The sequence below is a fragment of the Tenrec ecaudatus genome, chromosome 7 (genome assembly GCF_050624435.1).
Source record: "Tenrec ecaudatus isolate mTenEca1 chromosome 7, mTenEca1.hap1, whole genome shotgun sequence".
Taxonomy (NCBI): Eukaryota; Metazoa; Chordata; class Mammalia; order Afrosoricida; family Tenrecidae; genus Tenrec; species Tenrec ecaudatus.
Window position 1 is genome coordinate 154,331,323 of NC_134536.1, and position 27,724 is coordinate 154,359,046.

The 27,724-nt window shown below is 38.2% G+C and overlaps 1 protein-coding gene across 1 annotated transcript in view; it reads right to left on the bottom strand.

Annotated features, from left to right (window-relative positions):
• WDR64 (WD repeat domain 64) overlaps positions 1-27,333 on the bottom strand; it is a 275,642-nt gene extending 248,309 nt beyond the window's left edge. The window contains exons 1-2 of the mRNA XM_075554137.1: positions 27,186-27,333; positions 7,526-7,656 (exon numbers count right to left, since the gene is read on the bottom strand). Of these exons, the coding sequence (XP_075410252.1) occupies positions 7,526-7,656; positions 27,186-27,333 (279 nt within the window). The remainder of the gene's footprint in view (positions 1-7,525; positions 7,657-27,185) is intronic.
• Between the last annotated feature and the right edge of the window lie 391 nt (positions 27,334-27,724).

Below are 27,724 nucleotides of genomic sequence, written 5' to 3' on the forward strand. Positions count from 1 at the left end.
TGCCTAGTCCCACCACAAGTAGGGCACGCTCATTGCTGTTAAGGACAATGGGCTACTCCTCCCTACTGATAATGGTTTCTATAATGAGCCACAGAACAGGTCAAAAAACTCAGTGACATCCAAAATTAAGTGCCTTCCTGAAGCTAGGATCAGTCCATCTTGTCACATGGGTATCCCCAATACCTCCCCCTCTCATTACTGTAGTACCTGTAGCACAACCCCTTCCTCTGACTTATGTCTTTACTTATGTCTGGACTTTACTATAATCTTTACTTATTATCACTGTACAATTGCACTTACTAGACCTGTGGTGATGTGTTAGGGGCTGGTCTCCCCTGACACCAATATCCCTTTCTCAATAGGGCTTTAAAAACTCAGTACCAGGAGCTAATCAAGATGTCATTAATTGAGAAGACTGTATTAGTAGCTAATCAAGACTATATTAAATAATAATGCCCCAGGGGGGTGATTGATAAGACTCTCTACCATAGATTCACAAGAAGGTTTTAAAAGGGAGCCAAAAGCAGATTAGAAGAACAAACAAACATAGATCCAAGAATGGGTTTGGACTCACACTAAATCCTAACTCCAAGTTAAGAACAATATTTTATTACATCATGGCCCTGCTCTATACTCATCTTCAGGTAGGGAACAGGGAGGATATGGGTACTATAGCAAAAGGTGGTGAAGAAATTAGATAGTTCCCAGTTAGCAGATACAATAGCACCTGGGGTCTTAAAAGCTTGTCTCCAAATAAGCAGCCATCTGAGGGAGATGCCAACTAAGTGCACATGGAAGAATCACAGGAACATCAATCACCGAAGGATTGTAAATCATATAATCTGAAGTCAAAGCAGGGAATAGTATCAGAGCCTAAATTGTGAGTATTCGGTTTGCAGAAGGCATTTGTGGACGTGATCTCCCTCTATCCACAATAGGAGGAAAGTGGTTACTAGACAGAGAACATTGGAGGGATAACTACAGAAAATCAGAGGGATAAACTGGACTTGTACAGTTAAAACCCTGTCAGCTGATCACTCCCTTCATCGGTAGATGCTTCAAGTCCTCTACACTTTGAGCAAGCGAGGGTATATTGTAGTTATTTGTAAATTAGTCTTCTGAAAATCTGATGCTGTGATGTTCTTCATATTTGTTCAGCATGTGGAGGATTAGATAGGAATTGTGAAATGATACATCCTTGACTTGTGCATGCTTTCCTGGTTTAAAGCCTGTCGTGTCTCCTTGCTTTATTTGAATGGCTGCTTGTGGACTACACATAAAATTTCCATGAGCCCAACTAAGTGTTCCGGGATTTCAATTGCTTGTAATGCTGTCCATAACGCATGATGATTATAAAATCTAATACTTTGCATAATAAATAAAACACAAGTAAATATTTTTCAGCTTCCACCAAGATCCATCTGGCATTCATTAATGACACTTCTCGTACCATGTCTTCTGAATCCAGTTTGAATTTCTGGCAGTTTCCTTTCCATGTACTGATACAACTATTTTTAAATCAGCAGCAGCAAAATTTTACTTGTATGTGATATTAATGATATTGTCTGATAATATGTGATAGTAATGATATTATTTGATCATCTCTCTTTGGAATAGACACACATAGACCTCTCCCAGTCATTTGCTCAGATAACAGTCTTCCATATTCCTTGACTAGTAAACGTTCCTTGACAAGTGCACATTTCCAACGTTGCATCTATTTGTACACAATTTCCATTGGTGTTCTGTCCATCTCTGGAGGCTTGTTTTTAATCAGTGTCCTCTATGCAGATTTGATTTCTTACTTTAATACCATCATTTCTTGATCATTTGCTACCTACTGAAGTGGATGAACATTAATTAATCCATCTTTGTATCATAACTATTTCTTCCTCCATCTTTTTTGATGCTTCCTATGTTGTTCAATATTTTGCCTGTTAAATTCTTCAATGTTGCCCTCAATGCTGAAAGCTTTCTTTCAGAATTTTTCAACTTGAGAACTGCCGTTTGGCTTTCTAGCATCTGATCTTTGCCCATTTCATTTTAGCACTTTGTCTTCTCCAACTTCCCTTTGAAATATTCTGTTCAGCTCTTTCAGTTCATAATTCCTTCCATTTGTTGAGTGCGGCAACAACACACTCAAACATGGGATAATCGTGAGGCTAGCCCCATGTTTCGTTCCGTTGTACGTACGGTTGCTATAGAATGCACTTCATGGCACCTAACAACAAACAACAAGTTCAAGAGCACGTTTCAGAATCTTTTCTGATGTCAGTGTGCTCTCTCATTTCTTTTTTTAAATGCTATTTTGTTTTCTTCGTCTATGAGATGTCCTTAATGTCATCTCACAACTCATGGGGTCTTCAGTCATTAGTTCTCAATGCATCAAGTCTGTTCTTGATATTAACTCTAAATTAAAAACTTGGGTACATTCAGAACTGTGCTTTGGCTCTTGCATATTTGTTTTAGTTATCTTCAGCCTCGTAGGAGCAATTGAGGGTCTTTTCTCAATTTACCTTTGGAATTGTTTGAGCCTCTCCAGGATCTCTTTCTGCAGATGTAGTCAATTTTTTCTTTTATTTTATTAAAATACTGAGTTTTAGCTCATATATATATTTTTGTCTCTCCACCACTTTCATCTTTTCTGGCCACTGCTACTACTATGTCCTGTCACAACATTCCAACCATACATAGAATCAAGCAAAGGGAGCAGTTCGATCTCTAAAAACTCAACAGTCATTTTGAACAACACAGGATTGACAAGAAACCTGGAAATTTGTCAGACACTATAGGGAAAGTTCTGATTTATGATTTAAAAAAAGACAGGCAGAAATCAATTGTTACAGAAACAAGATGGGAAATTTTAACAAGTTGTTTAAACCATTTTCTTAAAGAGACTCCATCCATTTCTAGAAACCTTGAGCAGCCTCCAGAAACAATCATTTGTGTAATTGATTCGTGTGGCTTCTACTTAAAGAAGAGAACCACCTTTTCTATTCTTGCTTACATGTTTGCTTTAATGTGTTCTTCAGATCTAGGTCGATTTAGTGTTTTGGGAGTTCCCTTCCCACTTTTTTGTTTGTTTTGTATTTTAAAAATAGTTAACCTTTGATCCAGTGAGGTGCATTGAATCTAGTCCCTATTTGTACATATTAAATTCATACATATACATATTTTAATTCTGAAATGTGTCATTAATATGTTTATTTATTACAGTAACAGTTGTACATTTAAAATTGAGTGCCGTTACTCTTTGATATCAACATGTGTGCTGGTTCCAGTACCCTGTAGATAACAAAATCTGTGAATGTTCATTTCATTTAAGGAAAACTGTATATAATTTGCAAACAACCCACAGCACAGTCTTCTAAAAACTTTAAATCCCCCTAGATTACTTATAATATCTAGTAAAAGTAGAATGTTATTATAAACAACACTTTATACTCTCTCTTAGCTTTTGATAGATGGCTTTAACTACATAATTGCTTTTTATCCTTTTAAAAAAACCCATTTCTTTGTCTGGGAGGGTTGAATCCATGAATGCAGAACCACACAGGAAACTAAATATATAGTTCTAAATAGGTTTTGATGGCTAATATTGCTTTCTTGAAAGGATTTTATATCATCTCATTAATTCACAAAATCTTGTCTTGTTGGAATCCCATTAAATATGGAATTCCATTAAATATGGAAGTATAATTTAGAAAGAACTGAGATCTTTAGAAATTGAGGCTAAGTTATTTCTAGCATACAATCATTTTAGAAACGGTTTTATTGACAGAGAATTCACATGTCATGCAATTACTCCTTCAGTAAAGTTTTATTGTCTTATACACTCAACTGATTTATCCCAATATGAATTTTACTATTTGTTGCACTTGTGAATAGAATCTCCCCACCCCCCGCCCCTTCGTTTGTTTGTTTGGTTCAGTGCTCGGCTATTCACCAAAAAGTGGATGTTTAAAATCCACCAGCTGAGCTACATGACAAAGATGTGTCAGTCTGCTTCCAGAAAGATTACAGCCTTCACTCCTGAGAGGGCAGTTTTACTGTCTTTTAGGATATTTATGAGTCTGAATCCACTCAGGATTTGATTAATATTATCATATGATTTGTTCTCCCTAACGTATTAGTAAAATACTGGCATTTCTAATATTGAACCATCTTATTTAGTTTTCTAGGCTAAATTGTACACTGCTGATTCAAATTGCTGAAGCTGTATTATATATATTACATCTGCTCCAAAGATTGGGCTCTAAAATGTATAGTTTTATGAAATTTTACCTCTGTTTAGTTCAGTGTTATTTTAGTCTCAAAAAATGAACTGATGGATTATTTAAAACACTTCCTTCACTAACAACACTTCATTAACATAACAAAGACAATCCATCCTCAATTGGAAATACTATTGGTAGTTGCTATCCAGTCGATTCTGATTCATAACAAATTTATTGGACAGGGAAGAACTGTCCCTGGAGAGTTCTGACACTATAACCCTGAAAGTGAGGAGGAAATGAAGCACTTGCTAATGAAAGTCAAGGATTGCAGCCTTCAGTGTGGATTACAACTCAATGTAAAGAAAACCCAAATCCCCACAACTGCACCAATAGGTGATATAATGATAACTGGAGAAAAGGTTGAGGTTATCGAGGATTTTGTCTCGCTTGCATCCACAACCAATGCTTCTGGAAGCAGCAGTCAAGAGGTCAAAGACACATTGCATTAGGTAATTTTGCTGCACAAGACCTCTTTAGAGCATTGAAAAGCAGGAAGTTACTTTGAGGAGTAAGGTGTGCCCGACTCAAATCATGGAATTCTCCATCGTTTCATATACAGGTGAAAGTTGAACAATGAATAAGGAAGTCCAAAGAAGAATCTATGCATCTGCATTGTGGTGCTGGATAAGTATAGTGACAGTACCATGGACTGCTAAAAGGAAAAAGCAATCTGTATTGGAAGAAGTAAGGCCAGATTGCTCCTTAGAAGCAAAGATGGCAAGATGTCTTCTTATACATTTTGGACATATTGTCAGGAGAGACCAGTCCCTGGAGAAGGGCATCGTGCTTGGTAAAGTGGAAGGGCAGCAGCAAAGAAGAAGGTCCACAACAAGATGGATTGACCCAGTGGCTGCATCAATGGACTGTGGCATAAAAAGTTGAGAGGATGGCGAAGGATAGTGCAGTGTTTCGCTCTATGTTGCAAAGGTTTGCAATGGGTTAGAGCCAACTCAATAACCCCTAACATCAACAATAACAACTCTTCACTGAAGTAAAAAACCCCAACTTTCTTCCAAGGAGTGGCTGGTGGTTTTAAACTGTTGACCTTATGGCTGGCAGCCAAATGTGTAACCACTCCCCCATCAAGGCTTCTAACTATAGGTATGTTGTTGCTAAGATGGTGTTGAGTTGGGTGCAACTCAGAGCAACCCAAAGGGAACACTGCTTGGTCCTAGGTCAGCCTTACAAATGTTCTTATATTTGAGCCCATTCAGAAGCATTCAGGTTGTACTTCTTCCAAGACATATACATTTGTTCTTTTGGCAGTATGTGGTTTTGTTTTATTTTTTACCAGCATCAGGATTCAAATGTTTCTTCGGTTTTCCTTATTCAGTGTTATCTTTCACACACATATGATTGTAAATACTATGGCTTGCTTTGGGCACACCTTAGTTCTCAAAGTAGCAGCCATGTTTTGCAGTAACTTTAAAGAGGTCTTGTGCAACAGATTTACCTAATGTAATGCATCATTTGATCTCCTGAGTGCTGCTTCCATGAACATTGATTGTTGATCCAAAATCCTTGACAGCTTCAATCTTTTCACCATTAACCATGATTTTACCTACTGGTACAGTTATAAGGATTTGGCTTTTCTTTATATTGAGTTACATACTGAAGGTATAGGGGTTAGGATTTATTGTAGGAGGCCTCCACTGATCAAGGTGTTTATTGATGGGTGACCAATTAGTCCCCTGCCCCTTTGTGTCTTTGCAGACAAAAGCATTGCAAAATAACTCAGTTACTTATGACCTTGCAGCTAAAAACATTGAGAGATAACTCAGTTATTTATGACCTCTTCAAGATTCTTTTGAAACTTGCATATCTGTGGGCCTGTCTTAGAACATAGTGCGTTTATTATTCAAATCTTAAAGTGTGACTAGTTAAGTAACATTTGCATAGATAAGAGTTTAGGAATGTTTTTTAAGTTCTTTGATGTTTGTTTTATAACCATTCCCTTGTAAGAAGAGTATAAAAACCAAGCTTTGAATATATTCGGGACTTCAGTCCATCAGACTGTGGTCCTCCCAATCCCATGCTTTGTACATGTCTCTTTCTTCTCCTTTCATCCGCACGCCTCATTTCAGATGCAGCTTGATGCTGAATAGCTGGTCTAATCACCCACAATTTATTACACCTATTTTGGGAGGACACAGTTCAATCCCAAACACATAGGAATAATGTGTTCTACTTGCATAAAAAGTTACAGTCTTGGAAACTGACAGGGGCAGTTCTACCCTGTCCTATACGGAGGCTATGAGTTGGCAGAGACTCCAAGGCAGTGAGTTTGGTTTTGGTTTGGTTTCAAGATTAGTAGACCATTTTTTTTTTGTTTATACCTCCCCTTCCCTCAAAATTTCTGAGTGGTGGCAATTTTTCCTTTGTTGGTTTTGAGGATTTTGACTATCTTTTGTAAGTTTCTAATTTTATTACATCATAAAGAACCCAACTGTTCTTTTGCCTAAAACATGGTCATATTTAAAATGAGCCATGTATCAAGAGATGCAGTTTTCTTATGACTTGGATTAAAACTCATATATATATATATATATATATATATATATATATATATTACCTACGGTTTTGTCAACTCTATGTGTTAATTTTAAAGGAGATTTAGACAGTTTTAAATAAGCTCATGTGTATAATTTTTAAAGTTACAAATCACATAAAATCTTTTTATATTAGAAATAATCTGGTTTATGAACAATGAAACAAAAACTATGGAGTACTGTGTTCTGCAAGTTTAAGCAAGAATCAGAGGCATTCTTCTCTACTTTCCTATAACTCATAAGTCACATAGTTGTTCAAGCATGTGTGTTTTTCCAAGAGCACTAGAATGTTACAGAAGAACCCAATATTGTGCTGGTCAGAAAACAATTCAGGACATATACAAGGTAATCGTTAGTAGCTTCTTCATCTTCATATTAAGAATTTGTATACCCTGAAAATTTGTAGATGGTGACAATTAAAAGGAAATATTTTATTGGGAATACAATTCAGGTCACATAAATTTTAATTGTTGTTAGTGGCAAAGTTAGCTCTACAATTGGTCTAAAAGTGTTTGAGTTCCTCATTAATACTATAGTGAAACCTATTTCATACTTTTGTTCAATGTGATTAGTAGACATACCTTAAGGACATTCATATAAGTCACAGACACATAGTAGATTTAGTCTCTGAGAGTAACAGTTCCATTTAGTTATCTATTCTGAACAAAAATAATACTATAAATATAAAAAATTACTAACCTCACACCAGTCTATAGCTGCATCCGGGTTATTGCAGAGTTTTCTGTAAAAACATTTCACATCTTGATTCTTCACTTCTGGACCAAAAAGTTCCCGTACTGTCCCATAAAACTTGTCATAATCAATTGAGTCTGCATTGTAACAAAATATAAATACATTGTCACCAAATCAAAAGGGTTTTTATTGAATCTTTCACCTGCTAATTCGATCTCAAAATCTTTTTCCTTACTTTTACCAAAATAAATAAATAAATAAAAGGTTTGTCCATATTCTCTTTTTTTGAAACCTAACGAAGTCCTTGACTTAAAAAAAATTGATTTGGTGCTTAATAAATAGTATAGCTTTTGTTTAAAATATTTTAGGAGTCTTGTTCTAGAATGCAAAGATAAGCAAATGAATTCTTTCCTACAGTCATATTGTGAAAAGTTCAGGATAACTTTCCTGGAGTTCATCTTGAGTATAAGGCAGAAACAAGCAAAGGATTCCTATTTGTTTGTTTTGACAATGTAAACACACACCATTATTTGAGTCTTGATTTTTATCAAACTTAAAATTCACTGCCATTGATTCAATTGGTCATTGGACAGCTAACCTCAAGGTCAGTGGTTTGAAACCACCTATTACTCTGAGGGAGAAAGATGCGACTTCTTAATCTCATAAACAGTTACAGTCTTGGAAACCCACATGGGGCAGTTCTACATTTTCCTACAGGGTCTATATGAATAAAATTTAGTTGATTTTACAAAATTTGGTAATTAACTGGGATTACACTATTGAATTCAAATACAAGAAGTTAGAGCTTTCCTCAAACTGTGTAAATAAGGTCATATGCTTTTATTTATTTAACAAAATGTATTCAGCATCTATTATATGTCAGAACTAAAATAAACACTGAACTTACAATGAACACAGAGATAAGCAAACCTCATGCTCTTAAATTTCTTTCTGGTGGCAGAAACACGAATTAAGTGAATAAGCAAAGAAAATATTTACAGATTGTTATTGAGTTTCTGTTGAGGGTGTTGAACTTTGGGAACAGTGGTTCCCAACGTGGGAAATATAATTAATGTCATGGAATTGTTCACATAAAAATGGTTGAAATGGAAACTGCTTAGTTATATATACATATATATCTTTAATTTAGAAATTGTGACATCTCACTCACCTACTCATTGCCATCAACTTTATTCCCAATCATAATGACCTATGAGACAGGGTAGACACTCTCCCTGTGGGATACTATAAATCTTTCAGGAGCAGAAAGCTTCTTCTTCTTCTCATGGAGTAGAGAGTGGCTTCAAACTGCTGACCTGGCAGTTAGCAGCCCAACTCAAAACCCACTACACCACCAGGACTACTACATTAATAGTGGTATCAATTGAATTGTTGGCCATCTATTTATAAGGTTTTAAAATTGTATAGATGACACATGTTGCTGCTGGTTGTTCGGTGCCTTTAGTTGGTTCTGACCCATTGAAACCCTATACACAATAGAATGAAGCACTGTATAGTCCTGCACCATCCTTGCAATTGTTCCTATGCCTAAACCCATTGCCACAGCCACTGTGTCAATCTATCTCATCCAGGGTCTTCCTCTTTTTTACTTTCCCTCCACTTTACCAAGCCTGATGTCCTTCTCCGGGGATTGGTCTCTCCTGACAATCTTTCCAAAGTATGTAAGAAGTCTTGCCAACTTTGCCTTTAAGGAGCAATATAGCCTTACTTCTTCCAATACGGATCAGTTTGTCCTTTTAGCAGACTACTATACTTTGAATATTCTTTTCAACACCACCATTCAAATGCATACATTTTTCTTTGATCTTCTTTATTCACTGGTCACCTTTCACATGCATATTCGGTTATGGAAAATACCATGGCTGGATAGTCTTCAAAGTAACATACTTGCTTTTCAATACTCTAAAGAGGTCTTATGTAGCAGACTTACCTAATGTAATGTGTCTTTTGATCTCTTGATTGCTGCTTCCATGAGCATTAATTGTGGATGAAAGCAAGACAAAATCCTTGATAACTTTAATATTTTCTCTGTTTATTATTGTCACCTATTGGTCCAGTTGTAAGGAGTTTGGTCTTCTTTACATTGAGTCTTACACACTGAAGACTGCAATCCATAACCTTCCTCAGCAAGTACTTCAAGTCCTCCTCATTTTCAGCATGCAAAGAGGTGTCATATGCACATCTCAGGTTGTTACTAAGCCTTCCTCCAATGCTGATGCCACATTATTCTTCTTATAAGCTAGATTCTTTGATTATTTGCTCAGCATAGAGATTGAGTCCATATGGTGAGAGAATACCATCCTGATACACAACTTACCTGAATTTAAACCATGCATTATTGATTGTTTTGTTCACACAATTGCATCTTGATTTATGGACAATTTCCACATGAGCACAATCAAGTGTTCTTCAATTCCCATTCTTCTCAAGATTACCCATAGTTTATTATGGTCCACAGAGTCAAATGCCTTTGCACAGTCAATGAAATACAAGTAAGCATTTTTCTGATATTCTCTGCTCTCAGCCAAGATCCATCTGACAGCAGCAATGATATCCCTCGTTCCAGTTTTACTGACACATGGGTTTGCTTTTAATCAGAATCAACTAGATTTATGCTAACAGCAAAAACATACTTAAGATTAAGTAGTGTTGGTGGCACATTGGTTTAAGCATATGGCTGTTAACTAAAAGGTTGATTTAAGCTTATCAGCCACTGCAGGGGAATGATATACACATCATTTGTCTAGGAAACCCTACAAGGTTGTCTACTCTGTCCTATGGGGTCACTCTCTTATTTACCTAGTGCTGCTATAACTGAAATACAAGTGGATGGCTTTGAAAAGCAAATTTATTTTCTCAGTTTAGGAGAATAGAAGTCTGAATTTAGGGTGCTGGCTATAGAGGACGACTTTCTCTGTCAGCTCTGATGGAAAAATCCTTGTCTCCTTTCAACACATGCTGCCTGACATTCTTTAAAGATTGGTATGACTCTTAGTACCAACCTTCCCCTGAATTTAGGATGCTGTAGCACAGGAAACTCAATAAAACTGCTGCCATTGTGAATCAGAAAAGAGGAAAGACATGCCATTTGTTATCAGAAAGGACATAGCAAAATCTCAATCATAGAGTATAATGCTGTCTGTAATAGGATTGTATCTATCTACCTTCAAGGAAATCCAATCAATATAACTACTATTATTCAAATTTGTACACTAACCACAAAAACTAGTGATGAAGAAATTGAAGAATGATACCAACAAAGTCAGTGTGAAATTGATCAAACATGAAATCAAGATGAATGGATAATTATTGGAGATTGGAATGCAAAAGATAGAAACAAAGAAGAAGGAACAGTAGTTGGAAAATATGAACATGCTGCTAGAAACGAAGTTGGAGATCACATGATAGAATTTAGCAAGAGCAACACTATGTTCATAGAAAATACTTCTTTTCAACAACACAGAAGGCTTTTCAACACATAGGATTCTCCAAATAAAACACAGCAGCTAAAATTATACCACAAGCTGACTCTGGAGTAAATGATCAATAGCTTTAAATTCAGGAAAAACTGAAAAAAAAATTTACAAAAGCCAAAATACAACCTTGAACCTATCCCATCTGAATTTCTGCAACATCTCAAGAACAGTTTTGATGCACTGAACACTAATGACAGAAGACCTGATGAGTTGTGGGAGGACACCAAGACCATCATTCATGATGAAAGCAAAAGATATTTAAAAAGACAGGAAAGAAAGAAACGATCAAAGTAGATGTGAAAAGAGACTCTGAAAGTTACACTTAATCTTAGAGTAGCTAAAACAAATGGCAGAAAGGATGAAGTCAAAGAGCTGTATAAGAAATTATAAAGGGCAGATGAAAAAGACAAAGCCAAATATCATAATGAAATGTTCAAACACTTAAAATTAGAAAACCGAAAGAGTTTCCTGATATATACTCAGTGTATCTTAAACTGGAAAAATTGAAGAAAAAACCCATGCCTCGAATTGCAATTCGCCCCTATGGGCAAAATATTGAGTGATACAAGAAGCACCAAGAGAACATGGAAAGAATGCACAGAGTCACTGTACCAAAAAAGTACTACTGTACATTCCACCATTTCAGGAGGGAGCATATGTACCAAAACCAATGGTGCTGAAGCAAGAATTTCAAGCTACAGTGAAAGCTACATTAGCTAAAACAAGGCTCCATAAATTAATGGAACACCCATTGCAATGTTTCAAAAACATATTGACCCGCCAGAGAAAGAAATGTTCAGAATGCTTCTTGGAGTCATACAGGATATGAGGAAAGTGATGCAGAAAATGATAGAGGGGATAAAGGCATCACACCAAAGGGAAATAAAATATTTAAGGGATGAAATAAAATCAAGTGCAAACTGACAGACTTTGCCAACAGACTTGAGGAGGCAAAGACTCGCACCAGTGACCTCGCGGATAACCAAGCAGACCTCAGCAAATGGGAAAAGCAGTCAAATTAGACAATCAGAGAAGCTGAAGAACACTTGAGAGTCATGTCTGATGCTATGAATAGGCACAATATTATAACAATTGGATTACTGGGACAAGACACAACAAAAAAGTCAACAGCAAAAATAGCGAGGGAATTCTTAGAGGAAAGTTTCCCCAGCTTAATAAATGAAAATCAGGCAACCATTCAGGAAGCTGAAATAACACCAGCCAGATTAAATCCCAATAAGAAGTCACCAAGACCCATAATTGTTAAATTATCCAACTATGAGGAAAAGGAGAAAATCATAAAAGCAGCTAGGGAAAAGCAAACAGTCACATATAAAGGTACCCCAAGAAGAATGTGCTGAAACCTATCAGTGGAAATGATGAAGAAGAGGGAATTGAGTAACATATTCCAAAAATTAAAGGCAAACAACTCAAACCTAAAAATACTTTACCCAGCAAAATTATCTATTAAGATAGATGGAGAAATAAGAGTCTTCCCAGACAAAGACAACCTCAAAGAATACGTAAAAAGAAAAACAACTCTACAAAAGATTCTTGCCGATCCAGTATGGGCAAAAAATCAACACTCACCGAGAGCAAATTAGAGATCATCACATAGACCAACTCCACCCACAGGGCAACAAAGAGAAAACAGCCCCCAGGATAGCATTGGCTCAATAATGGAAAGAAGGCAAACATAAGCCACACACACAACAAAAGTAGAAAAGATAGGTAGGTAGGAAAACACCCAACACAAAATGTACAAGTTGACAACACAGAGTCCACAGATTGATGTCATAACATTGAATACCAATGGCCTGAACTCGGGCATTAAAAGGCAGAGGTTAACAGACTGGCTCAGAAAACATAACCCATCGATCTGCTGCCTACAGGAGATACAATTCAAGCTTGCAGACAAAAGCAGGTTGAGAATTGAAGGCTGGAGGAAAATGTAGCAAACAAATGGCAATGTAAAAACAAACAAACAAAAAACAAGGAGAGCCATCTTAATATCTGACAAAATTGACCTCAGGCCATAACAAGAGACAAGGAGGGGCACTATATAATGATCAAGGGAACAGTAGACCAAGAACCAGTGAGCATAATCAATATATATATGTGCCCAATGAGAGACATGCAAAATTTGTAAATCACATGCTCCAAAAAATGAAAAAAGAAAACCTAGGCTCAACAATTATAGTTTGTGACTTTAATACACAACCTCCTGAAAAATACAGATCACTGGGAAAGAAGCTTGATAAGGATGCTACAGCTATAAACAGCACAATTGGACGACTTGTCTTGAAAGATATTTTCAGAGCTTTCCACCCACATGCAAAATAATTCACGTGCTTTACAAGCCCACATGGCACATATTCAAAAATAGATCATATGCTGGGACATAAGTAGAACTTGAGTAAATTCAAGCACATAGCTTGGCACAGGGAATACATAGGCTATCAGAAATAGGGAAGGATACAAATGCAGAGGAGTCACAAATAGACAAGTGGGATATACTGAAGATAATTCACCTGTGTACATTGAAAGAATTCACCAAGGGAGTAATAAGAGAGCCCATCGACTGGGAAAACATCTTTAGCAATGACACATCAAATACTTTATTCCTAAAATCTACAATAGTTTGCAAGCTTACAATAAGAGAAAAACTAACTGCTCACTGAGGTGGTGGACAAAGGACCTGAACAGAAGTTTCATAGAGTTTTATAAACATATTAGAAAATCTTCTCAATCATTAGCCATAAGAGAAATGAGATACCACCCAACACCAAAAGAGATACCACCCAAAATAGCCAAAACCAAAACCAATACCAAAATAGCCAAAAGAGATACCACCCAACACCCTCAAACATAGCCCAATTCAAAAAATCAGAAAGCAACAAGTGTTGTAGGGGCTGTGGTGAGATAGGAACTCTAATCCACTGCTGGTGGCCCTGTAGGTATGTACAGCCACTATGGAAATCAATTTGCCAATTTCTAAAACAAATGAAAGTTGATCTACCATACGACCCAGCAATCTCCCTACTGGGCATATACCTAGAAGAAGCAAGAAACAAACCACAGCCAGACATCTGGGCTCCAATGTTCATTGCGGCACAGTTCACAATTGCAAGGAGTTGGAAACAACCCAAATTTCCATCAACAGATGAATGGATTAAAAAAGTGCTACATACGTACAATGGAGTACCATGCATTGCTAAAAATCAGTGATGAATGCATGAAGCATATTGCCGCATGGGAAGAACCGGAGGAAAATATGCTAAGTGCAGTAAACCAAGCACAAAAGGACAAGTACAACATGAGTCTACTGAGGTGAGTTTATTTTTAAAAAAAAGAAATAAAAAATGCAAAAGGGACACAGGGTAAAAGCTACTGTATACAAACACTCCAGGGGTGAGGTCCAGGTAGTCTGGCAGGGGCCAGACTAAATCCAGGGAGGCAGGGGGTGCATATGGTAGCCAAATAAAAAGGAGGGGAGGGGAAGGAGAAAGAAAATAAAAAGAGATGTGTGGCCGGGGAATAGGGCACTGACCCACCCAGGGATAAGGTATTGTTTGTGTCTCCACAGGGTAAGAGGGATCTGACTTAAATCCAGTGTTCCGGGATATGAATGCAGTGTCCTGGCATGGAGAGGGGAGCCAATGGAGGGGCCTAAGGGCTAGGCCCCATACCAGCTACATGGACAACTGCCCCTCCCCCAGAAGAATTTACTTGAGAGGTCGGCACTGAAGCTGCAGCTAGGGGAGAGGGACATGTCTGATCAGAGCACATGGGAGCAAATGAATGGGGAGGAAGAGAGAATGGAGCACATCCTGGCTCACCAGGGGTGGAGGATGATATCCCTATTCCAAACAGCCAATACACAGAGTGGACCATATGGTTGATCCCTTGCTGATCCATGGCCATACGGGGGACAACACTGGGGACTCGGTGTAGGGATTGGCCTGGTCTGACCCCACGACACCAAGACAAACCACCAAAGGCATGCAGCAGAGCATGGGAGGAGCAGAGCAGGGAGTTCCTGAGGGAGTGCAAAGGATAGACTTTGGGGACAGATCGTGGCACCCCATCAGACTTGACTGGAGGACATGCCTAGAGGTCAAAAATAAGACCTTGATCTATTTAGAGGTTTTTCTTTCTTTTCAAAATGTTAAAAAAATTTTCTTTTTATTTTAATGAATTTATTCCTTTATGGGTCATTGGTTTGCTTTTTTGTTGTCGTCGTTGTGTTATCTTTTGTCCCTTTGTCTTGCTATGCCTTCTCTTTGTACATATTATTATCTCTGCAGATCTATCTAGATAAAATAGGCTGGATGAACAGTCTGGAGAAGAAAAGACCCAACCAGTGGTTCCCAGGGGACATGGGAGAGGGGGAGGTAGGGGTAAGGAGGTGGTATTGACCAAGCCAGGAACAGGGGAGCAACAAGTGATTCAAAATTAGTGGCAAGGAGTGGGTGAGAGGCCAAGTAGGGATTCAGCAAGGCCATTGTAACCGAGAGAAATTACTGAAACCCAAATGAAGGCTGAGCATGATAATGGGACAAGAGGAAAGTAAAAGGAAATAGAGGAAAGAACTAAGAGACAAAGGGTATTTATAAAGGTCTAAATACAGGCAGGTATATATGTTAATATATTTATATAGGATGGTGGGGAAATAGATCTATGTGAATATATTTATAGGTTTAGTATTAAGGCAGTAGATGGACATTGGAACTCCACTCAGGTACTTACTTATTGCAATAACATTTTGTTCTATTGAATTGGCATTCCAGGATGAATACCTTCCCAAACACGATTGCTGAAGACAAGTGTGTGCATAAGCAAATGTGGTGAAGAAACCTGATGGTGCCCAGCTATCAAAAGATATAGCATCTGGGGCCTTAAAGGCTTGCAGGTAAACAAGGAGCCATTTAGCTCAGAAACATCACCATCCACATGGAAGAAGCACACCAGCCTGTCTGACCACAAAGTGTAGAAGAGACCAGGTATCAGACATCAAAGAACAAAAAATCATGTCAGTGGGTGCCAACCTGCTGATATGATCATTAAAGACTGTGTGTACATAAGCAAATGTGGTGAAGAAAGCTGATGGTGCCCAGCTATCAAAAGCTATAGCGTCTGGAGCCTTAAAGGCTTGAAGATAAACAAGCGGCCATCTAGCTCAGAAGCAACAAAGCCCACATGGAAGCCCACCAGCCTGTGACCACAAGATTTTGAAAAGATCAGATATCAGGTATCAAAAAACCAAAACAAAACATATCATTGTAAATGAGGGTAAGTTCAGAGTGGAGACTCAAAGCCCATCAGTAGGCAACTGGACACCCTTTTACTGAAGGGTTGTGGAGAGGAGACGAGCCAGTCAGGGTGCTGGTTAGCAATGATGAAACATACAACTTTTTCTAGTTCTTAAATGCTTCCTCCCCTCACTATCATGATCCCAATTCTACCTTACAAATCTGGCTAGAACAGAGGATGTATATTGGTACAAATAGCAGCTGGAAACACAGGGAATTCAGGACAGATGACCCCTTCAGGACCAGTGGTGAGAGTGGTGATGCCTGGAGGGTGGAGGGAATATAGGGTGGGGAAGGGAACCAATTACAAGGATCTACATATAACCTTCTCCATGGGGATGTACAACAGAAAAGTGGGTGAAGGGAGATGTCAGACAGTGTAGGATATGACAAAATAATAATAATTTATAAATTATCAAGGGTTCATGAGGGAGGGAGGGACAGGAAAAGTGAAGAGCTGAGACTAAGGGCTCAAATAGAAAGCAAATGTTTTGAGAATGATGATGGCAACAAATGTACAAATGTGCTCGACACAATGGATGTATGTATGTATGGATTGTGATAAGAATTGTATGATCCCCCAATAAAATGATTTTTTTAAAAAAGAAAGGAAGAAATGTTTCAACAAGCAGATGAAGCACTAGAAGCACTCATTCATCTTTGCCTAGAAATTTGGAAGATAGTTACTTGGCAGACTGCCTGGAAGAAATCCATATTTGTATCTATTCCAAAGAAAGATGACCCAACAGACTGCTCAAACTATAGAACTATACCAATAATATCGCATGAAAGAAAATTGTGCTTAAGATCATCCAACAAAGGTTGCATCACTACATTGACAGGGAACTGTCAGATGGTCCATTGGATTCAGAAAAGGGTATAGAACAGAGAATATCATTGCTGTTATCAGATGAATATTGGCTGAAAGCATAAAATACAAAACAAATGCTTACTTGTGTTTTATTGACTATGCAAGGCATTTGACTGTGTGGACCATAATCGTGGATAGCCTTAAGAAGAATAAGAGTTCTGGAGCATTTGATGGAACTCATGCAAAGCTTGTACATAGATCAAGGTGCAGTTGTGGGAACAGAGCAAGAGCATACTGCATGGTTTAAATTCAGGAAAGGTGTGCATCAGGTTGGTAACCCTACATGCTCAGTCTGTATACTGAGCAAATAATTAGAGAAGCCGGCCTATAAGAACAGGAATGCATGAAGATTGGAGGAAGACGTAGTAACAATCTGAGATATGCACATGACACAACTTTGTTTGTTGAAAAGCACTTGCTGATGAAGACCATGGATTGCAGCCTTCAGTGTGGATAGACTCAGTGCAAAGAAGGTCAAACTCCTCAGACCTGGACCAATTAGTAACATCATGATAAAATGAGAAAAGATTGACATTTGTCAAGGATTTTGTCTTGCTTGAATCCTCAATCAATACTCATGGAAGCAGCAGTCAAGAGATCAAAAGGCACATTGCATTACATAATGGTATTTTCCATAGCCTCTTAAGCATGTGAAAGTTGGGTATTAAATAAGGAGATCGAAGAAGAACTGATGTATCAGAATTACGGTGTTGAAGAAGAAAATTGAAAGTTCTGTGGACTGTTAAAAGGACAAACTGCTCTGTATTGGAATAATTAAGGCCAGCATTCTCCTTAGAAGAAAAGATGGCAAGAATTATTCTTATATACTTTGGACATATTTTGAAGAGAGACCAATCACTGGAGAAGGACATCTGGCTTGATAAAGTAAAGGGGTGGTGACAAAGAAGACACTGGATGAGATGGATTGACCCGGTGGCTGCAGAAATAGCCTCAGGTGTCGGAATTATTGTGAGGATGGCACAGGACTGGGCAGGGTTGCATTCTTTTGTGCATAAAGTTTTTATGGGTTGGAAAGAACAAATTGGTATGTAACAACAATAAGCCTCCATGATATCCCTGTGTCCTCTCAGAAAAATTCATCAAAATGACCCTTTTAGAATAATAATAATAGTTACCATAACCTTCTGCACTCACCTCTAGCCTTTAAATTGAACTGGTCTAGTAAGGTCCCTTGGTAGTCACTGTTTTGCTTAGATCTCTCTCTTTTTTTCAATGAGACTAAGACAAGTGTATTATTAGAGAATTTACCTGCAATCATATGCCTATCACAGAGACGTTTTAAAACATCTTTTGTTGGGAATAAATCAGAGCAGGTATAAACTAGAATTCTAGTACCAACACTTTTTTTGCTTGTAGTGTGGTACTTACATAATTTCATGTCAACTTGATAAATAAGGAGTGGAGTCTAGCCTGTCAGTCAGGTCACAGCTTGATGATGCCTCCTTGTGGGTGTAGCCTTCTCATGAGGATTCTGGGAACTTCCTCTCTCTCTTTCTGCTTCACCTTCCTGCTGGCCAATCACTCGGAGACTTGCTGGAGACCTGCCAGACCCATGGAGATGGGCCCATCACCATAGGATGCATAAGACTTTGCAATCACTGGCTGGTGATGTTCCTGCATTCTGCATCATTGCATGTGGCTACATGAATCTAAAGAAAGATTTATGGACTAGTATTGGACTTATGGACTAATATTGGACATATATATGAACTTGGTCTGGACTGGATTGGATGTTTTCTTTTTCTTTCTTTTTTTTTAAGCAAAGGAAAGAAAAGAAATTTATAGGAACCCCTAGGGGTCCAGCATACCCCACTGCATAGACATGCCCAGGCAAAGGGTCATACCACTCACAGTACCCCCAGGCCCCAGGGGGACTCCACTTAAGCAGATCCCAAAAGCCCCAGGACTGGCTGGGGGTTGGGATGTCTTCTTAATGTACAATTACTCTTTGATATAAAGCTCTTTCTTATACATAGATGAGTATCTCTGGAATTATTTCTCTAGTCTATCTGGACTAACACACTCAGTAATAAGTAATTCTAAATTGAGGCTTGTAGAAAGGAAACACATAGACAGAATTATATAGTATTGGGGAGCAAGCGTGAAGGTTTGTGAGGGCCGTGAAAGTGCTTTGAAAGGAGAACAGAAGACCACAATGCAATTGGAAGATTTAATTTTTCTTCTTAGTTTGATGGTAAACTATCACTGGAAGGCTTCAAGAAAGAAAAGAGCAAGATTTAACTTAAAATTTTCAAAATTTCAAAAAGCACGCTGAGAAGAGGCCATAAACCAGTGAGTGAGAGACTACTATGGTGTCCAGTTTTGAGGTGATGGAACTCTGGGCCAGGGCAATACCAAGAGTATCGTGCTCCCTGGCATGTGGCTAAATCTCATTTTCATCTGCTTTCTCAACTTAGTTATTTATAGCACCCTTTCATTCTACAAGCTGTCTTCCATTGGTGAGAAAGGATACTGACACCCTAGAGAGAACCCTGGAGATGGCTGATAATAAAATGGCAAGGATTTGTTGATGGAATGGAAATGGTTGGTGCAGAAATGATTGAAGGAAAAGCAAGAATCTACAACAATATTTCTCTCTAGGGAAAATGTTGCTACTCAGGGGATAGTTGCCAACTAAAGCTTTTGTTTATTTGTTTTTATTTAAATTTTCAAATTTTGGGGGGGAAAGTGTGCTCCTGGAATACAGTGGGTGAGGTCAGGGATACTGCTAAATATTCTACAATGCATAAAGCATATATACCAATCCAGCAAGCAATTACGTAGTCCAAACTGCCAATAAGGCAGTGTGAGAAACCTTGCTCTAGAAAGGCATGTAGTCTTCTAGTTTCAGAATTCAATGCATGTTGGTATTATTTACCAAAATAGGACTAATTGAGGAATAGGTATTATTAAGGAATATAAAGCATTGTAGTTTAGTCATGTTAAGTTTAAAATTAGCAGTTTAAGTTGCATACCAAACTAGTATATGTTCTCCATTATAAATGCCTCAAAAAGAGTGAGAGAGCTTAGTTCCCTGGGATTATTTGACAAGAATATTTAACAGCAATATGACTTGGATGATATTTGAGGTAAATATCATTCCATTAAAAGCATGCTTTTCTGTTCTAAGGTTTTTTCAAATACTGAGAGCCAAATTCTATTTTTTAGTATTTATTAATGAGTATAAATGTATACCCAACAGGAGTAACAGGGTTTTTAACATTTTTACTATGAATTATATGAATATTAACAGTTTAATGTAAGTTAATATTACATCTCTTCCTTCTCAGTCTTTCAGATTAGTCTCAATGTCATAGAAGGATAAGTACTACTTACTTTATCAAATCTTAAAAACTATAGAGTAAGAACATTTTAAATATGATTAAAACTAGTTGCTATTGACTAGATTCTGACTCATGGTGATTCCATGTGTCAGAGCAGAACTGTTCTCCATAGAATTTTGAATGGCTAATGTGTTAGTTTGGGTTGACTTAAAAAACGAACCCAAAGACACTCATAAGTGTGTAAAAGAGAGCTTTATATTAAATAGTAATTGTATTTTAAGAAAACATCCCAGCCAAATCCATAAGTTCTATACTACTCTATAAATTCCTGTTCAGACTCATGCAACACATGCAATAATGCTGAAGCCAGATTACAGGCCTGTGGCGGAAAGTCTTGTGGATCCAGTGGCAGGACTATGGCTACCATCAGTATGGCTCCTTGTGGCATGTGATCAGGAATGTGAAGCATAGGGAGTGTGTGTCTTGCCTCCAGGGAGGAAAACAGGAAAATCCTCAGGAGGCTATGCTCACACAGAGGCACCATTGGCTATGATCTGATTGACAGGCTAGACTCCACGCCTACACTCAAGTTGACAGGAGATTATGTAAATGCCACAGCTAAATTTTCAGAAATAGTTCCTTTCTGGGATACCTCTAGGTTAGCGTCCTCAACCTGTGGGTTGTGACCCCTTTGGGGGTCAAACGACCCTTCCACAGGGATTGCCTAAGACCATTGGAAAACACATATTTCTGATGGTTTTAGGAACTGAGACACCACTCCTCTATCCCTCTCCAGGTGGGTACACCCACATGCAGATATACCCACATACGAGTACTGGGCATGATGAGATCATCACACAAACCCCATCATTTACACCCCATACCCAAACAGATGTATGTGACTGGGTTGGCGCCATAATGTATTTATGTGGAGCAGTCACACATGTGCAGTAAGCAGCTACTGTGTAGAGAGCAGCTACTGTGTTGAAAGCAGCAGTATTAAAATAGCACTTGATGAATTATATTTACTGGATAAATGTAACATCATGTACTGTAAACTTTAATCAACTATATTGACTGAACTATGTCATGTATCATATTTTGTGTTATTAAAGCTATTGTTATATATTTTTTCATTAGCAAACCATCTCATGACAATGAATTGTGTAGAGAAGAATGTAAAGAAAATATAGTGAGGATTTTTTACAGTATGGTTTTACCTGAATAAATACAGCAGGAACTGAGAACCCACAATATGTTGTTTGTTGTGAAGTTCTATCAGCCAAATCTATGAAGCCAATCAAACTAAAATGCCATTTTGATAGGAAGCGTCTGAGCTTTGCTGGCAAAGATACCAACTATTTTAGAAACAAGGCTGATGGACTCAAGAAAATCAGATTGGACACTGTTTGCAAGTACCACAAACGAAACGTAGCAGCCATTGATGCTTCATATTTGGTGGCACTCAGAATCACCAGAGCTATGAAACCTCATACCACTGCCAACAATTTACTGTCGCCAGCGGCCAAAGACATTATTCGAGTTAAGATCAGAGACAAATTTGTTATGAAATTGACTGAAATTTACTTATCTAATGTCACTGTCCAAACCTGAATGAAGGCCAAACATGATGGTAGGACAAGAAGGAAGTAAAAAGAAAATAGAGGAAACAACCAGGAGGCAAAGGACACTTATAAGGCCTAAATATAGGTATGTATATTTGTAAATATATATAATGAGAGGGGAATAGAACTATGTACTCATATCTATATGTTAAGAATTAAGGTTGCATATAGACATTGGACCTCAATTCAAGTACTCCCTCAACACAATAACACTTTGTTCTAACAATCTGGCATTCTATGATATTTACCTTCCCAATTCAATCACTGAAGACAAAATGGGTGCATAATCAAATGTGGGAAAAGCTGATGGTGCCTGGCTATCCAAAGATAAAGTATCTGGGGTCTTAAAGGCTTGAAGATAAGCAAGCGGCTATCTAGCTCAGAAGCAACAAAGCCCACATGGAAGAAGCAAACCAGCCTGCGTGATCATGAGGTGTTGATGGGATCAGGTATCAGGCATCTAAGACCCAGAATAAAACCAAACCCAATGTGAATGAGGGGGTTCATGGAGTGGAGACCCAATGCTCATCTGTAAACAATTGGACATCCCCTCACAGAGGGGTCATAGGGAAGAGATGAGCCAGTCAGGGTGTAGTATAGCACTGATGAAACACACAACTTTCCTCTAGCTCTTTGGTGCTTCTTTCACTCCACTATCATGATCTCAATTCTACCTTACAAATTGTATTACACCAGAGCATGCACACTGCTGCATGTAAGAGCCCGCAACACAGGGAATCCAGAATAGATAAACCCCTCAGGGCCAACAAAGAGAGTAGAGATACCAGGAGGATTAGGGGAGAGTGGTGGGAAGAAAGGCGGAATTGATCACAAGGATCAATCTAGAAACCCCTCCCAGGGGGAAAAATAACAGAAAAGCAGGTGAGGGACAATGGAGGATGATATAAGATATATTAAAATAATCTATAACTTCCCTAGGGTTCATGAGGTAGGGCGGGTGGAAGAGGGAGGGGGAAGAAATGGGAAGCTGATATCAGGGGCTCAAGTGGGAAATGATACTTTGAAAATGACGATGGTGACATATGTGCCAAGGTGCTTGACACATTGGAGGAATGTAAGGATTCTAATAAAAGATGTAAGAGTCCCCAATAGAAGTACTTTTTTAAAGAAAGAAAGATAGAAATCTACAAAATGTTAACCCACAGCCCAGATTCAGAGCTCTGGCTTTCCAAGTCTTCAAAGCTAGTAAGACTATTTTTCTTCGATTAAAAACTCTGCTAGAAACATATCAGAGGTCACAACCAGCATACCCACAGGCGATATTTCTTGAACCTTCACATTGTTGCAAACATTTTTTTAACTTTTTGCCCACTTTCTGAAAATTTAAAGAATTCACATCAAAACAACCTTGAATTGCATAGTCCCTTAAAAAGCATCCAAAGTAGTGGTCCCTTTTGGTGATGGCTCTGATGCAGAGTCTCCATGAAGGTAACCCAGCAGCCCAGTCCTCCTCAGGTAACCACAAAAGTGCCAGCTTGCCAGTCTGAAAAATAGCCACTTTTACCCAGATAATCCCAACTCACCTGACCTTGGCTTCGGGCCCTGGGAAGAACTTTGAGAAGCTGCCTTCCCCATTCAAGCATAGAATTTTTGAGATCTAGGTCTGAATCTGTTCCTATAAAGATTGCAGCCTATAAACATGATTCTAATATAAAGATTACATTGAATTGGCAAATTCAATTCCATTTCAATCCAAATCCCACCACAATTTTTCAAAGAAATGGAAAAATAAATTACCAACTTTATATGGAAAGGAAAGAAACCTAGGATAAATAAAATACATTTGTGATAAGTAGATTTATTGCGCCAACCTGGCCAATAAGAACATGTGGGATTAATAAAATCAAAGTTTGATTGGAGGGCAAAGAGATAAATGGTTTGGGAGCCTGCCTCTCTCTTCCTCTCTCCTGATCAGACTATTGTGTGGCTGCCTTAGCTAGTTCTCTGCCTCAACTTGCAAGCTACAGTACTGTGGGACACCCAACCTCTGGACTGTGTCACTAGAGCTTAGGGTCCTTCAAGACCTGCTTTGCCACACTGCTGGTGTATGCATCGCTTGAGCTGGGAACTATTGGGTCCTGTTATCTGGCTAACTGTTGGTGGCCTGCCCTGCTATTTGCTGCCTGTGGCTGGACTGACTGCATTATTCTACAGAAGAATCAGCTGTCTGCTTCCTTGACCTTGGACTTTGCAGCCCTCATGAGTTGAAAGACTGCTAGTATATTAACTATTTCACAAAAGTGAGTTGAACTGAGTCCTCTGTGCTGCTGTGTGGACTAATTAGCTCTTTATTTCTTTGTGTTGTATAAATCTATCTATCTATCTCTATTTATCTATCTATCTAATCATAAATGTCCTGGTTTTGTTTCTCTAGAGAACCCTCTCTAACTCAAATGTGAACAACCTTGGGTGCTATCTAACATATGAGAAATTGCTATCATAACTTTTTTAAAAGGAAAAATTATAGACACAAGTATATACAGTCTTTGGAAAAAGGAATTTCATCTTGGCAAGAAGACTATTATATTAAGAACCTATTTCAATATTCTAAGAGAGAAAAACCACAAAATAACCAAAAGTTATGATGCGATGTGTGCCTTGAGAAATTAGGTAGATTTAATGCTTTTAGACTGAGAGAAAACACAACGGGCAAAGCTTAAGAAACCGGTAAAAGAAGCAAAATAGGAAGGAAAGTTAAAAGAGTCATATGATGAAGAACAAGGAGCTCAGACAGCACAGTGGTTAAGCATTCAGCAGTTAACTGAAAGGTTGAAGTTTTGAACCTGTGTGGTAGTTACATAATCTGGTGTCAATTTGGGACTTGAGAGGATTAAAAGTGAAGGGGTAGAGTCTAGTCTGTCAATTGGGTCATAGCCAATGGGGCCTCTGTGTGGGCATGGCCTGAGAATTGTGGGAAATCCGATATTTCTTCCTTGGAGGCAGGAGACACCTCTATCTCTGTTCACTCCCTGGGAAACATCACAGCTGACAAGGCACATGGAACTACGCTATAGCCCTGAACTGGTGAAGCCACAAGGACCTACCCTGATGCAACCATACCTCTGAAGCCGGAAAAGCCACATAGAGACCCCAGACAGCACTAAGATGCTTACAATGCCACTGGATCCAAAGACTTTCTACCCACTGGCTTGTGATCATCCTACATTCGCCATCATTTCATGTGTTCCCTTAGTCATGAAGAGGACTTTATAGATTGATATCAGACATACGGGCTAATATCAGATGCATGGGCTTTTGACTGGACTGGATTGGGATGCTTTCTTTATGTTCAATTATGCTTTATATAAAACTCTCTCTAATCCACATATGAGTTTCTATGGATTTGTTTCTCTAGTCTACCTAGACTAACACAACCTGTCAGCTGCTCTAGAGCAGATAGATGTGTCCGTCTGTTTTGTAAGGATTTATGGACTTGAAAGCCTTTGGGGGAAGTTCTACTCTTTTCTGTTGGATCACTTTGAGTTGGAATTTTTTTTGTTGATGGAAGACATGGATGGAAAGTGTTGCTTAACATGGGAGCAGTTATCAGTGTAAAACCACTGAAATGAATCAAAACCTTAATTTTTTTAGCAGCCATAGGGGGTTATCAGATACCTTGGTAAGGAGATTTTCAATCAAGTTTTAAGTAAAACCAGGTTTGAGTAGATTGAAGATTAACTGATGATGTTGTGGAGAACGCTCTGTTGAGAAATTTAGTGATGAAGGAAAAGGAGACAAACACAATAGTAGCTAAAGGGGAAGTGAAAGTCATGTGTCTTTTAGTATTGTTTTAGATTTTGAGGACAAAGCCAGTAGAACAGGAGAATATGAAGCTTTTGTGGGGAGGAGAGGAAAGGAGGAAGGAAAGATGTTTCCTGCGATAATTTGGAAGTGGAGGGAAGATCATCTCAAAGAATCGTCTTTTGGCCTTACATTTTCTGTAGTGTTGGAAGCTTTGCTGAGTAGAGCAGAGGGAGGGTAGAGGATTCAGAAAAGTAGCAAGGGTTTGGGAAACTAGTGCTAGAGATAACTCAATTGAACTGATTAGGGACAAATGAAAATTCTGTGCAGCCCAAAGCTCCTTAAACTGAATACAGGTGTTACAAAAAAAAGTTGGCAATAGTTAAAAGTTTTTGCATGCACGATAATAAAAAAAATTCAAGATTAAACTCATTGTGAATTTGAGAAATGCCTACACAGCCTTCAAATTTCTCAAGCAAAAAGGGATCCTGAGTTGAAAAAATTTACGAAGCCCTGGAAACAATCCAGACAGGATCACAATCAACTTGAGAAATATTTAAGTCTTAGCTCTAATACTTAGACATTGAATGAATGAAGTATATACTTAGCACATCAAAAAACTGACCATTCCGTTTCTTTTGAAGTCATTATGGAGTCTGATGTCTTATTGCAACATCGAGATTTATTCTGTTAACTTTTATTCTCTGCTGTTAAGTTCTGCTCTTCATTTCTATCCTGAATGACCCAAAGTTGCATGCTACATGAGTTTCTTTGAACCCTGACGTTATATTTTCAGTTCTGCTCTAGAATCTCTGCTGGCAGGTCAATGTCACCACATTCTTCTTACTGTGGCATGTTGAAAATCATTCCAGTGAAAGATATGGAAGAAGTCAAAACAATGGACTCATATTGAAGTAACTAAATTAGGAAAAATCTTTTTAGGAGAATCTTTTAGCATTAACATGGCTTGCAAATGATCACCATTCATTACAGAAAGAGTTCAGGGTCAGACTGTGTCTATTAAAAATGACACAACTTACAGAAAAATCCTGAGGTATCATTTAATCTAACCTCCTTATTTTACAATTAAGATTACTAAAGTTCAGAGAATGGAAAGGCTTCTCCAAGACCACTTGGTTGTTTAGAGATAGAATCAGAGCTAGAATTCAGGTCTTCAGATTCTCCACTCAGTGTCTTTATTGTTATGTTATGTAGCTTCTGTCTCCTGGCTTAAAATACTTGGCAGCTTTAATCAATAGACACAATTAGACTACTCAGCAATCACTGACCTTACCTTCTTTTGAAGTAAACAAACCCAATCTTTCATCCCTTTTCTGGGCTGCTGTATGTTCAATCAATCTTTCAAACCCTTTCAAAGCTGTCTTGAAATTATTCATCTGGAGAGCAATGCGGAAATTTCGCTTTTCCGCTCTTATATCCATAGCCACAAAAACAGAAGAAATCTGTTATAAGATAGAAGAGTGTCAAATTGCTAACTTGGAAAATTTTCAAGTTGCTGGGATGCCTCTCTGCTCTCTGAATTTTTATGCTAGACTTCATTCCTTTGATCTTAAAATGCCATACGGGCAGAGGGAGTCAGATTCGCTCCTAGGATCCTAGCAGAGAGGAAAGCTGACTTTGGGTTGCATTGCATAGAGGCATACATTTCAGTCAAAGTTCTGACTTCACAATGTCACCAGTGTCCTGCAGATGCTCCTCGTTGCATCACAATGTCTCTGTTACATCCTACTTCCTTCATAAGGATGAGACAGATTTATTATCCCACCAATTGTATTTAAGGATACATGCCCTGAGAAATAAGGAGACTGGGTA